Raw genomic sequence first — 14,060 nt, forward strand, 5'->3', positions numbered from 1 at the left:
TCATGCCCCGGTCCGGGAGGATCCCACATGCCGCGAAGCGGCTGGGCCCGTGAGCCATGGCTGCTGAGCCTGCGCGTCCGGAGCCTGTGCTCCGCAATGGGAGAGGCCACAACAGTGAGAGGCCCACGTACTGCAAAAAAAAAAAAAAAGAATCTCAGACTTCACAGGCCTAAAAGAGCACCGTTGACATCCCCACAAAGCTGCTCTGCTCCAAGTCTTCCATAGTAACTAGCACTGCCATATATTCCATTGCTCAGGACAAAAGCCTTAGAACAATGTTTTGTCCCTACAGTCAAATAATCCTAGCCGCATTACCTATGAAATACATCCTAAAGATATCCAGGTTTCTTTTCTATGTCCATGGCTTCCACCCTAGTCCAAGAAACTCTGGCCTTTCACCTGGACTACCACAGCAAGAGCTTTTAACAGATCTTGCACATCCACGTGTGCCCCCTGTAATCCATTTTCCACCATCATGGCTTACTATCAGCCTCTGAATACAATCAGAGCTCCTCACTGGGGCCTAGAAGAGCCCAAATGATTTGACTCCTGTCTACTTGACCAACCTCAAATCCCACCACCGGTCTCTGTCCCTGCCAGAACAAGCCAAGCTCCCTACTGGCTCAAGGCCTTTGCGTTTGCTTTTTCCTCTACCTGAGAGGTTCTTCCCTCAGAACTTTATGTGGTTGATTCTTTCTTCCCATTAATCTCTCACCTCAAAGTTTCTTCCCCAGACGTCTCCATTCCCATCCCTGCAGTTGTTCACTATTAGATTAGCTTGTTAGATTACACCATTTTATTTACTGTGCCACATTCATTATTAGCTAAAATTAGCCTGCTTATTTTGGGGGTATCTATTATTGACTGGTCTATATTGGACATATAATAGGCCCTAACACATAATAGGCCCTGTGGCAGAATATGTCCTAATCCCCAAAGACGTCTATATCCTAATCCTCAGAACCTGTGAATACATTACCTTACACAGCAAATGGGAATTTTCAGATGTGTTTAAGTTAAAAATCTTGAGATAGCTAATCTAGAGATTAGCCTGGATCATCCCTAGATTCTGGGATGGCCCAATGTAATTATAAGTATCCTTATAAAAGGACCACAAGGGTTCTAAAAGAAGAGAGATAGGAGATGTGACAATGAGAGCAGAAGACAGAGGGATGCCCTTTGGAGATGGAGGAATGGGACATACACCATGCAATGGAGGCAGCCTCTAGAAACTGAAAAAGGCAAGGAAATAGGTTCCCGTCTAGAGCCTCCAAAAGGACGTAGCCCTGCTGACACTTTGATTTTAGCTCCATAAAACCAATTTTAGATTTTTCACCTCCAGAACCAGTAAGATAATAAATTTGTGTAATTTGTTTGTGGTAATTTGTTACAGCAGCAATAGGAAATGAACACAGGCCCTCAAATATGTTTGTTGGAAGAACAAAAGGGTTCTGAGTGTTGGGGACAAAGCAGGGAAGAAAAAAATAGCAGACATACATTTCTGCCCTCATAGAGGTTATAATCTAGTAGAGAAAAAAAAACAAAAAAATAAATGATAAAAATATATTTTGTGGTAAAGTAGAAGGTAGTAAGTACTAGGGGAAAAATAAATCAGGGAAAAGAGATAGGAAAGGCTGGCTGGAAGTTACTGCAATTTTGTTTGTTTTTGTTTTTTGTTTTAAATGAACTTTATTAGTTTCTTCTCAAAAGTCAATTCAAAAAACATAACAGCAAAAGAAGTATTATCTTTACCGAAAAGATAAGAAGTAAAATTCCTGATGAAAATGATCACCTGTTAATTTACACATTCAAAGGTTTTTACTGACTTTTATTTAACATGACATGTTTTTGTCTCTTATTAAAATGTCCAAGAATAAAACTCTGAATTACTGTTAATAGTCAGTGAGTTAGTGAAACTTTAAAAACTCTAGGTAAATTATAACAAAAGTGCATTGCTGCATCTGTCATCAATTCCTTGGAGGTAGTATGTTTTTAAGTCTTGACTTCTTTTAGCCAACCTTATAGTTAGATATTTAGTACAATTCTCTGGAAGGATTTCACACTTTTTCAGAGATTCCTACCCAATATATTTTTTTAAGCATCTTTATTGGAGTGTAATTGCTTTACAATGGTGTGTTAGTTTCTGCTTTATAACAAAGTGAATCAGTTATACATATGCAATTTTAACTTCAGTAGAAGGGGATGGTCTCAGTGAGAAGCAGAGAGCTTAAACACTCAGAGGAGGGGAGGGACCACAATGCATACAAGGGGGAAGAGGATCCTAGGCTGAGGGAAGAGCTAGTGATGACTCAGAAGGGAGGGTGCCTGATGTGTTAAAGGAGTAACATGGAGGCCAGTGAGGCTGGAACAGAGGAGTGAAGGGGGAGTGACTGAACTGAGGTCAGAGAGGTGAGTGGGTGAGAGCAGGTTACATAAGCCATTGTAAGTACAGGGGCTATTACTCCAAGTGAGAGGGGAGCCTTTTGAACAAAGAAATGCCATCACCTGATTTACATTTTGAAAGGACCATTTGAGCTGAAGCAAGGTTGAATACTGTCCTGGGTGGGACAGGGAAGGAAGCAGGAGCATCATTTAGGAGGCTTGACCTTGTTCCCAATGAGGGAGGAAGGCCCCTGGACCACATGCTGGCAGTGGAGGCAGCCCTGCCTGGAACAAATTTACCCGCTGCTGGCCAACCTCTTCTCATTCTGAAGACCCAGCTAAGTGTTACCTCCTCTTGTTTTTTCCCCCAAATTTCTACTTTTCCTTCATTCCCAAAATTATAGAGATCTTTTATCTCTACCTCTGTATCCCCATAACATCCTCAGCTATCTTTATTATTTTTAAAATTCATCTTGAAATAATTTTAGACTCATGAGAAGTCGCAAGAATAGTAAAGAGAGTTCCACTATACTCTTCACCCAGCTTCCCCTGATGATAACATCTTACATAAGCATGGTACATTATCAAAACCAGGAAACTAATACTGGTAAATATTCCTAACTACAGACATTACTCAGATATTGTCAATTTTTACATTCCTCTTATATGTGTTTCTACAAAAATTTATCTCAAGTATGGATATGTGTAGCCACTATCACAATCAAGATACAGAACTTGCCCATCACCACAAAGAAACTCCCTCTTGCTACTCCTTTATAGTTAGACTCTGTCCCCAGGCATAACTCCAACCAACTACTGTCCCGTTCTCCATCATTATAATTTTGCCGTCGTAAGAATTTCACATAAATGGAATCATCGAGTATGTGATCTTTTAAGACTTACTTATTTCATTCAGCAAACCCTGGAGATATATCCAAGTTGTGTGCATCAATAGTTCATTCCCCTTAATTGCTGAATAGTATTCCATTGCATGGATGTACCACAGTTTGCCTATCCAAACACCCATAGAAAAACATTTGGGTTGTTTCCAGTTTGGGATATTATAAATAATCTTTCTATGAACATTTATGAATAGGTTTTTTGAAAACATAAGTTTTCATGCTCTAGGATAAATATCTAGGAGGGTAGCTGCTGGATCATATGTTAAGTAAATGTATAACATTATTAAAAAAACCTGCCAAACTGTTTTCCAGAATGGTTGTTTCACTTTTCACTCTCACCACCAATGTATGAGAGATACATCTGCTCTGGATGTTTGATAAAAGTTGATATTATCAGTATTTTTTAATTTTAGCCTTTTTAATAGGTGTGTGGTGATATCTCATTGCAGCTTTAATAAGCAAATTCCCTAATGACTAATTACGTTGAACATCTTTTCATGGCCTTATTGGTCATTAGTATATCCTCTCTAGTGAAGTGTCTGTTCAATATATTCTGCCCATTTTCTAATTGGATTGTTTGTCTTCCTACTATTGAGTTTAGGGAGTTCTTTATATATTCTGGCTACAAATCTTTTATCAGATAATGTGATTTGTAAATATTACTCCTCAACTCCGACTTGTCCTTTCATTCTCTTAGCAGAATCATTCTCAGAGCAAAAGTTTCTAATGTTCACAGAGTCCAATTTGTTGATTTTTCTTTTATGGATTGGTTTTTGGTGTCATGTCTAAGACTCTGCTTAGCCTTAAATCATGAAGATTTTCTCTTGTCTTCTAAACATTTTATAAATTTACACATTTAGATTCATGATCAACTTTGAGCTAATTATTGTAGAAGGTGTGAGTTTTAGGTTGAGGTTCATTTTTGTGCCAATGGATATGCAATTGTTCTAATGCCATCTGTTAAAGACTGCCCTTTCTTTACTGAATTGCTTCTGCACCTTTTGGTCACACTTGTATATTCTATTTCTAGAGTTTTGACTTTGTTCTATATCACACTGTATTTTAATTGTTGAATTCCTTGTCTCTCTCATGGGACTTGAACCTAAGGACTGTGTTTTTCTCAATTCTGCTTCCAGGGCATTTGACACAATGTCTCATAGTGAACACAGAGTGAAGAAAATTTGCTAAATGAATGAAAGAAATTTGGCTCCTTTGGTTGGTTTTTTTTTTTTTTTTTTTTGGCTGCGTTGGGTCTTTGTTGCTGCGCTGCGGGCTTTCTCTAGTTGTGCGAGCAGGAGCTACTCTTTGTTGCGGTGCGCAGGCTTCTCATTGTGGTGGCTTCTCTTGCTGTGGAGCTCGGGCTCTAGGTGCATGGGCTTCAGTTGTTATGTTGCACGGGCTTAGGTGCTCTGCGGCATGTGGGATCTTCCCGGACCAGGGCTTGAACCCATGTCCCCTGCACTGGCAGGCAGACTTCTAACACTTGTGCCACCAGGGAAGCCCTTTGGTTGGTTTTTATAAGCGATGATCTACCTAGTCAGCTTACATTTTGAGAGGAAATAAAAACCATTTGCACTGAATTATCTGTTTTCCTCTCCAACATTTATTTGGTGTCCATCTGTTCACATCAATTAATAGCTTTTTGAAGCAATCAAGACATTACTATATTTCATGAAATATGTGGACAAATGAACTTACTCTAGGAGAAGTACAACATGAGATATGGTCCTTGTTCTTAAAGAACTTGCATCTCACAACACAGCATGGTGGTAACAAGCAGGGACTTCATGGTCAGTCAAAGCTGAGATGAGTCCTATATAGCAGGTACTAGCTGTGTGACCTTGGGCAGGTTATTCAATTCATAAGACCTCAGTTATTCAATATGTGCAGTGGTGATGATAACAGCACATACCTCATCAGGGCGTTGCAAAGATGAAATCTGATGATGCAGTTATTAGCACAGTGTCCTTCTAGTATTTAGTTAAGACTTAACAAATGCTAACTGTGACTATTTATTCCCATTTATTAATGTTATATATATAAATTTTTATTACAGATAATATCACTGTAACTAAGGAAGAGTTTTTTGAGGTGGGCCTGACGAGGCTTCAGCAGAATGAATCAAGAAAATGTCCCTGTTCCATCCTGCAACCTAAGTCAAAATTATAAATCAATTTTCAAAACCACTTCATGGTCAGTGGTCCTTCTAGTTTCTAGCTAAGTCACAAAATCTGATATAAATAAGCATGGGGCATTTTCAAATCAGCAGTAAGTGCACTTTTCAGAATTGCATCAGCTGACATAGAAGTATTTACACAATAAGAAGAGAAAGTTGAGGACTTGGCAGGCCGCATTTTGATTACGGAGGACTGGCTATCCCAAAAAGTTAAATAAAACTTCCTTTTGCTCTCAGGAAACCATTCATGCTTTGCAATAGAAATGGCACTTGTGTGAATATGATACTCTTTGCAATCATTAAACCCATCTCTTTAAACATCTTAATGGGCCCTAGTGAATTTTCTAATAGGTCTATGCTTTCTATGAAGACATTACCTTAAGTGCTAACTATAAACAAACAAGTACATAAACATTTGGTGTATTAACACATTTTCACCCTTCATAAACACCCAATATGTTTCATCATTTCTGTATATACTTATACAGAAATCTCTTCTGGCAATAGTTAGTAGTGGACAAAATGAGAGTAAAATAGAGTTCTGATGCCTCAAAGCTTTCACTGCAATGTGCTCACGGATTATAGGTGAGTGGAGAGGGCAACTCTTTGCTGGCTTCTAAGATAGTTCCTGAGCAGCTGAGATGTCTGTGTTCTAATCCCAGGTCTTCCACTGGGAAGTCCACGAGCATCTTCAAACATTGCACCTTTCTATTAAGAAAATCCACATCATATCCAGACAGTATCTGCTGGGTGACATTTTTGAAAACACTATTTATAACACCCACTGGAGGCCAGTGTGTCAACTGCCGATTCCCCAAAAATACTACCCCAAAAACCTGTGGCTGAAGCAAAGACAAGTTTATTGCTTACTTCAGTAAGGAGGACCACTACCTTGAGAGAGTTCTGCAGTATCCTGGAGGGGAGCTGAAAAAGACAAGACAAAAGATACTTATGAGGTTTGAGGTCTGGTTTAGGTGAATTTTTCATTGGTGGAAGGTGGGGTGACAGAGCTTGACTGGGGTTGGACAAAGGTCATGACAACATTGTTAGGACAGGTGGAGTGAGGTGAGATTTGCGAGGAAGTCTTGAGGAGTGGTCCGTTCTTAGGTGAACCTCATAGAGAGATCTAGTGTGCTGAGAAGGGATAAGGAAGCTAGCTGAGTGGTCCATTGTTCAGAAAAATGGATTTTTCAGAAGTTCTTGAAATAAGTAATAAAGTTATTTATAATATCATTTTCCTAGACAAGAATTTCTTGGAATAATATTGTCCTGTTAATAAAGTGATAGTTGGCTGTGTAGTTGCAGCTGGGCTTGGTTCTCAAGAGGCTGACTGATGCACATGTGATTTGGTATGTGAACCTCTCAGCCTCCCAGTCTCAGCACTGACACCCTCTGGGTCAGAGATTTTCTTTATTGATTCTTTCCTTTAGGTTAAGGTATTGATGTCTCGAGGATGCACCTCTTTAAATATGACTTCCTTTGAGTGGTAGGAAAACACAGTTAACAGTATAAAAATTAATTGGTAATTATAGATTATTTAATGATTAAATTATTAATCATAAGTCATTCCCCTGAAAGGCCCTGCAGGAAAGAGGCAAGGAAATAAGTTTTTTGAAGAAGAAGGGATGGAGAGCTGACTTCTGGACTGGAACTCAGGCCACTGCCTCAGGAGGATGGGCTGCTGCCCTGAAGGATACTAGGGGCTAAGGAAACCATGGCAACTGGCATGAACTAGAATATGGATATGGGAAATGTACTGGAAAGGTTACCTTCTCATCTTCTCTCGCTAAGAAATACTCTGTGGCTACTATTTAGGTTCTCAGGAAATTCCTCCCTAAAAGTCACTTTCTTTGCTCTTATAAAAGCACCTCCTGGGGTTTCCCCACAGTAACCCCTGAAAGATTACGTGTGTACTGTTATCTCATGTATACCTATTTTCATTATGATAGAATTTTGTTGAAGTTCAAACTATATAGAAATCAAATAAATTAAATACATACATATAAGCCCGGTTTGTGTAACCCAAGTTTACTTTTATTCTCTCTTCTAGATTATCATTGTTTGTTTTCCTATTTTACTCCCCTTCTAGTAAAAAGGCTCTCTTAATTCCTTATTGTCTTTTCTATGTAGTACTTTTTCTTTTACATCAGATCTATTTTTCTCTTCATTTCTCTTTTATTCTTCCAGTGAAATAAAGATACATAGATGTAGCTATAGCTATTATACATATATATTTTTTTTTCAATGTGGCCCCAGGTCAACTCCCTTAAATTCAAGATGAAACTCTTTCATGGCTACTATTCTCTAGGATAAATCCATTGACAAGGGTTTTCTCCCTATTCTGCTTAAACTACAACTCCACTCACCTAGGTTAAGGCTCCAACAGGCATCTGCTAACCTTCACCCATCCTAGACCCTCCTCTATCTCACTTGGGAATTCTCTTCCTTTTTAAATATTATTAGGAAAGTTGATTTCCTCATCTCTCAAATTTTGCCTACCTCATTTTCAGTTCCTGTCTTTCTCATTCCCTTCTGAATCCACTATTCCCAAAACGTTTTCATTTTTCTTCCATTTTTATAAGTATTTTCTCACCCATCACCACCACTAACCCTTCCAGCATCACCAATACACTAGGTTATCAGAGCTTTCTTCTGTTAGCATGTAAAAAACAAACCCCTAACTGGCACAGTAGATCATCTTCCTTAAAATATTAATACTCTTGAGTGGGGTACCTGAAGATACATATATGTAAAGTTGTTTTTTTTCTCATAACAAAGATGGCACACTAGTAGATTAATGAATGAAGTAAATAAAAATTTTGCTATTTCCTGGTATTTTGCTTCATAAGGAATTCATCCCCAAATACCAAAAAGGTAGGAAGGGCCATACAAGGCTTCCACAAGCCATGTTAAGGGTGCAGGAATTTAATCTCAAATCAATTTGAAACCATTAAAATGTTTCAACGTGGTGATGATTATTTGCATTTTGAAAAGCTACAGTGTAGTGAATAGATGAAAGAAAGTCAAGAGTGAGTATAGGGAGAAATACTAGAAGGCTACTCTGGTAGTCAAAGTGAGAGAAAATGGTAGCTTGGGTTTCAGTGGTGGCAGGGAGGATAGAAAGAGGCCAAGGAATTAGAGATAATTCGTGGTTGTTAATAAGACCTTGTGATTGTATACTGGATGTGAGAAAGAGGGAACAGTCAGGGTGGACTCTCAGTTTTCTGACTTACACAGCATGCAGTGGAAGCACCACCACTCATTTAGGTGGGAAGCATTAGAACTTCATGGTCCAAAATGAAGTGGTCCAGTAACCATCTAAAGGGAGTCTCATCCCACATATCAGTCACATTGAAATTACTTAAAATTAAATAAAATTTAAAATTCAATTCCTCAGTTATATTAGTCTCATTTCAAGTGCTAATTAGCCACTGGCTACCAAATTGGCCAGTGTGGATATAGAACATTTCCATCACTGTAGACATTGCTATTGGGCAACACTATGCTGGAAGAGAGCCATGTAATAGTGATGGCCAGGAGCTGTCACTCTGGTTACTTACCTTTTTTTTTTTTTTCCCCCGAGGGCAAAGACTGATTTTTTATTGGATTTGGCTTTGACGAGCACTGACGACCCTGCAGACACGGATCCAAAACTACTGTGAACAAACAGGCCTTGCCAGCAGCCAGGAAAATTCAGAGAAAACACACACACACTGGTCAAAAGACAGATTCAATTCCATATTCCTTCCAACACTAGTACTGCTTCCCGATTTTCTTTATGCTTTTCTTTGTGCTTTCAGTTCAGCAAAAGTTAGAAAGGATAATACATTTGCAAAGTGTGATACCAAATTGTACAAAACTGATCAGTCCTGTGGGGTAAGAGGGAAGATGATCATTTTACAAAAGACTGTAAGATCACCAGCATTAATTTAAATTATTTCCTTTTCTGGACTTCCAAGTTCCCCTGGCAACTTGAGCTAGGAAAATAACATGCATCCAATAGAAAACTGGTATTCTAAAGACATTTTCCTCATGTGATACATTCTTGGAGTGTATGGAATGAGAATTTTAAAAAATTGTATTTTTTCTTTCTTTGTTGCCAAAATTTAGGCATTAGAAATAAGCCACAGTAAACCTACTGAGCTTACCCACAAAATGGAGTAAGTCAGGACAGATTCAGAGAAGGAGAGATGGAATCCAAGACACACTGTCACTCCTGGGCTCCAGTCCCCAGGCAAGACGTGCCCAGGACGCCCCACTGGGGCCTCAGGAGCGACAGATGACGTATCAGAGCGAGGAAGAAAGCCCCTGCCCTCAATTGCAGGACAAACGAGCCATTTTTGCCGTTAGATGTCTTGCTAAGACATCTTAACATCGTTGGATTATACGGCCCATTTGGCTATATGACCCATCCTGAACGCTGAAATAAAAACTGTTAGAAAAATAATTTGACCAAGGATAACGAAACAATTTTTTTAAAAACAAAAAGTTAAAAATATCTGAGTATTCAAATCTAACCTTTTCACACTATCAGTTTTGGTTTCGATGGATTATATCAAAGGCAGCACACTAAAAACCATGCAACCACCACAAGGTTACAATGACTATTTAACAGCACGATGTTAATGGTTTCTTTTCTCGTGGCCTGATTATGATAAAGCTTTATTAGAGAGCGGGCAAAGAGTAAAGTTCGCACATCCTCCTTCTCACCAGGGCCCCCGCAGGCCAGCCCACCTGACCTGCAAGTTGTCAGCTGTGGTCTTTGCAGAGGATCCCACCCTGATCACATGAACGAGGAAACCAAAGTCACATCAGCCCTGCAACCCCAGTGAGGCCCTGTCACCCCAAGTCGCAGCAACGCTGGGGTCCTCTGCTGGGGAGTAGCGAGGGGGGCTGGCTTGGGTTGTGGTGAGAAACTGGGGCTCCTGCACAGGGGGAGGGAGAAGGCCCGAGGTCCCCAGAGCCAAGAGCTGAAACTATGTCCCCCGCAAATTCTGCACCACCTCCTTAGGGCTGTAAACTCCAGACAGAGCCGGGAGGGGCCCCAGGGGCTTCTTTAAGGTTTCTGGGTCTGTGTCCCACCTGCCACTCAGGCTCAAGGGACAGACACAGCTTCCCAAGACAGATCAATCACCTAGCCAGCACTGCTCTAAGCTGCATTTCTGTTTTTCCAACTGAAGTCTGAGCGCCTTCCACCCCTGATTGCTGTAATTAACTAAAATTAGAGCTTTATAAAAACCTAAGTGCAAGCTTCGACATTTGAAAAAAGGTAGCTACGAACAAATAAATAAGCACAGACAGTTCTTAAAGGCTGCTTCTTTTGCCTTCTAGCAGGAACCCAGGTTTCAGACACGGCGGCCACGCCTCTGAAGACGTGAGTTGGGACTGAAGATGGGGAAGCTGCTCTTGGGGCCGCCAGCCATGGAGGGTGTCGGCTCACGCAGCACGAGGACCCGGGCGCCCAGGGAGGACACCCTAGGCTGGCCCAGAGGTAGGAAACCAGGGAGGAAACCAGGCCAAGGCAGAGGGAAGGAAGTGTCTGACCGCCGAGGGCAGAGGCTCTTCTCTCCCGCCCCAGTGCCCCCAACTCGCAGGGTCACCCCCGCTAAGCACGCACTGCGAGCGCGTAGAAAAAGCGCGGTATTGCTGATGTGGTTACAAGTCACCTCTACCCCAAACTGCCAAACACCCCCAGAACACGGGAACAAAGCCCTACATGCTTTGAAAAAGAAAAAAGACAGACTGTTAGACCCAAGACCACCAGAAAACCAGCCTCGCTTGGCAGTTCCACACGCGCTGGGCGGGGCTGGCGAGCAACGGAGCCCCGGGATGCCACCGCGCGCAGCATCAGTGCAGGGGCACCGGGCAGCGTGCTCTCAGCCCACGGGCCTCGCCGCCACGGTGGGGGGCCCTGAGGTCGCCCACAGCTGGGAACACCCGGGGAGCGGAGAGCTCGAGCACGAACGTCGTCTGCAGCAGAAGCTCAACCCAGGCGCCCGCGGCCCCGCGGCTCACCCAGGACCTCGTACACACAACTCATGGGAATTTATAAAACAATAAAAAGGCCCCACCTTTAAAACGTTACAATTTATAGAATACTCTGTACAAAAGCAGTCTGTGAAAGGACTGACTACCCTAGAAGAAGTCTACAGCCGTCGGCCTCCTCTTTGGCGTGCTGGCCAGCGGCTTCTTGGTGCCCAGGGGCGTGCTGGCCGGCGAGCTGCTGGGGGTCTTCAGCACCCCGTGGAGGGGTCTCTGCTCGGGGTTGAAGGCCACCCTGGAGGGGCCCGTGGGACTGACCAAGATGCTCTTGTCCGTCTTCTTGAATTCCGCCGTCGTGTTCCTGCTCAGCCCGAACGTCACCTTCTTGGAGCTGGACGGCGTCCTGTGTGGCTGCAGCCCGGGGCCTGGCGAGGTGGCGGCCCCGCTGCCTTTGGCCTTCCTGAAGAACAGGGGCTTCGGGGAGGACGAGGCGTCAAACTTCACGAAGTCCTTCTGGGTCCTCAGCTGCTTCTTCAAAGGGCTGAGCGCCCCACTGCTCCCCAGAGCCTGGACGAGCTTGACCCCTCTGTGCTCCGCCAACTTTGACATCTCTTTCATTTTCTTCCTCTTTTTCAAAATGGCAGCTTTCTGAGCAGACAGGTGGTAGAGGTCAAGGCCGCCGGACTCCCCGCTCCTTTTCTTCACTTTCCCGCCCTGGGGCAGGATGGCAGGGCAGTCCCCTCCGTCTGCTGGGCTCGCTGGAGGGCCCTCCCTCCGGGGCAGGGGCCAGGGCAGCGTGGGCGGGCCGCTGCCGTTGACCAGGAGGGCCCCGAGCTCCCGCTTCCTCTTCAGGACTGGGGCGCCACCAGCCGGGACCGCTCCCTCCAGGCTCTCCACCTGGACCCTCAGGCTCCTCCTCCTCAGTCGTTTCCTCCTGCTGTGCAAGGAGGCGTGCTCCAAGCCACTCTGCTCCCGGGGGCAGGATGTGGCCACCGTCCCCAGCTCAGCCGCACTCGCCTCCTGGGCTCTTCCGGGACCGGACTCGGGCTGCCGGCTGCCATTCTGCTCCGGGCACATGGCCTCACCACCGGGCCGTAAGTGTTCAGGCCGGAGGTGGTTCTTCTTCTTCTTTTTCCTTTTTCTCTTTGGAATACTGCCTGCACTCTCCTCTTCCTCGGCAGGAGAGAACTTGGTTCCTTTCCCTCTTTCCATGTCTGTTTTCTCCAGAAGTTTGTTCCCTTTCTTCTTATGCCTCCCTTGACTGAGGGTTTGGTCATCTTCGTCAGCAGAAGTGTCCTCAGCAAAACTGAGGTGAGAGATACTGCCTTCAGAAAGATCTTGGAATTTTTTGATTAGCTTGGAGAGACGTTTCCTTTTGAAGGGAGGGATGTTCTTCCTGTTGGTTATTTCCAGGAGTCGGTCAGCAACTGCCTTGTAGTCAAACTGGAGAAGCAGCCCGGCGTCCTCCACGCTTCCGCTGCCGTCCCGTCTGCCTTCCTCACCGACTCCCTCTTTTCTGGAGTGATATCTGCCCAGTGCTGTTTTCTTTCTACTGATTGCTTTTCTCCATGTCATCTCATTTCCAGACGTCTCTTCCTCAGAGAGGTCACTGTTACCCACTTTGGTTTTCTGTTCCTCGACCGTCTCTTCAGGTGCAAAAGGAGACTGATCTACAATGACTTCAAAAACACCCCTAGCTATAGTCTGTACCAGAGTCTGGTCCTTAGTCTTGGCGGCCACCTTGCAGAATGGGTCAATAAACTTGAGGTTCTGATCGGCCAGCAGCTCTCTCCCTCCCACCTTGGACAGTTCATCCAGATAAATATCAATGAAGTGGAATTTCACTGCGTTCGGAGACTGACTCTCAGGATGTAGGATCTCCTTCATCAAGACGTCCAGGAAGAGCTTGATTCGGCTTTCTTCCCAGCCGTTTCGCTTCAGAACTTCAAAGGACTGCCTCAGGACCAGACGGATCAGCATGTGATACTTGTCCAGGCGCAGGCCGTCGATGTCTGGCCACTCCCGGTTCACGGTTTGCCAGAAGGTCTGGATGAACAGGTGCTGGGCCTCTGAGTTGTTAACAACATGGATGAGGTGGGAAAGAGTGCTCGCTAGCTCCTCCTGTAGCAGAGGTTCATCCTGCACCCACATGCTATTAGCAGAGCCCTTTCCATATTTTTAGAAGTTCTTCTTGGCTGAAACCTCCTGTCTCCCTCTGCGTCTTCACGCCGATATACTGGTGCAGCTTCTTCACTGCCCGATCCCGGATGCCCTTCTCATGGGACGCCAGCCGCTGAGTGAACTGGATCTCGGCCGGCTGCATGGCGGGGGCCATCACGCCCGTTGGAGCATCCCCGGCCGCAGCCCGCCGCCACCGAGCGCCAGCCGCCGTGGTTACTTACCTTTTTAAGGTTCTTTTACTAATGATTATACCTAATGCCAAGAAACTCACATGTACACTCTTCAGCCAAACACACCAGCTCACTTTTGTGTGCTGTTTCCATGACCAAATGCCCAAATGCTGGGTAAGGGCATGCTCAGTGACCTCACCCATACAGAGTTTAGTCAAAACATGTTAACTGGAGGAAAGGGAAGCAAGAGATCATCACTGTGGGCTA

The 14,060-nt window shown here is 43.9% G+C and overlaps 1 protein-coding gene across 1 annotated transcript; it reads right to left on the reverse strand.

Annotated features, from left to right (window-relative positions):
- Positions 1–11,376: 11,376 nt before the first annotated feature.
- LOC309805237 (ribosomal RNA processing protein 1 homolog B-like) lies at positions 11,377–13,803 on the reverse strand. Its single transcript, XM_082623173.1, is given in 2 exon segments — positions 11,377–13,602; positions 13,604–13,803. Coding segments are annotated over 2 exon segments (2,181 nt in total). The 5' UTR covers positions 13,778–13,803; the 3' UTR covers positions 11,377–11,595.
- Positions 13,804–14,060: the final 257 nt, after the last annotated feature.

Source organism: Mesoplodon mirus, assembly GCF_964341445.2.
Source record: "Mesoplodon mirus genome assembly, chromosome: 5".
Taxonomy (NCBI): Eukaryota; Metazoa; Chordata; class Mammalia; order Artiodactyla; family Ziphiidae; genus Mesoplodon; species Mesoplodon mirus.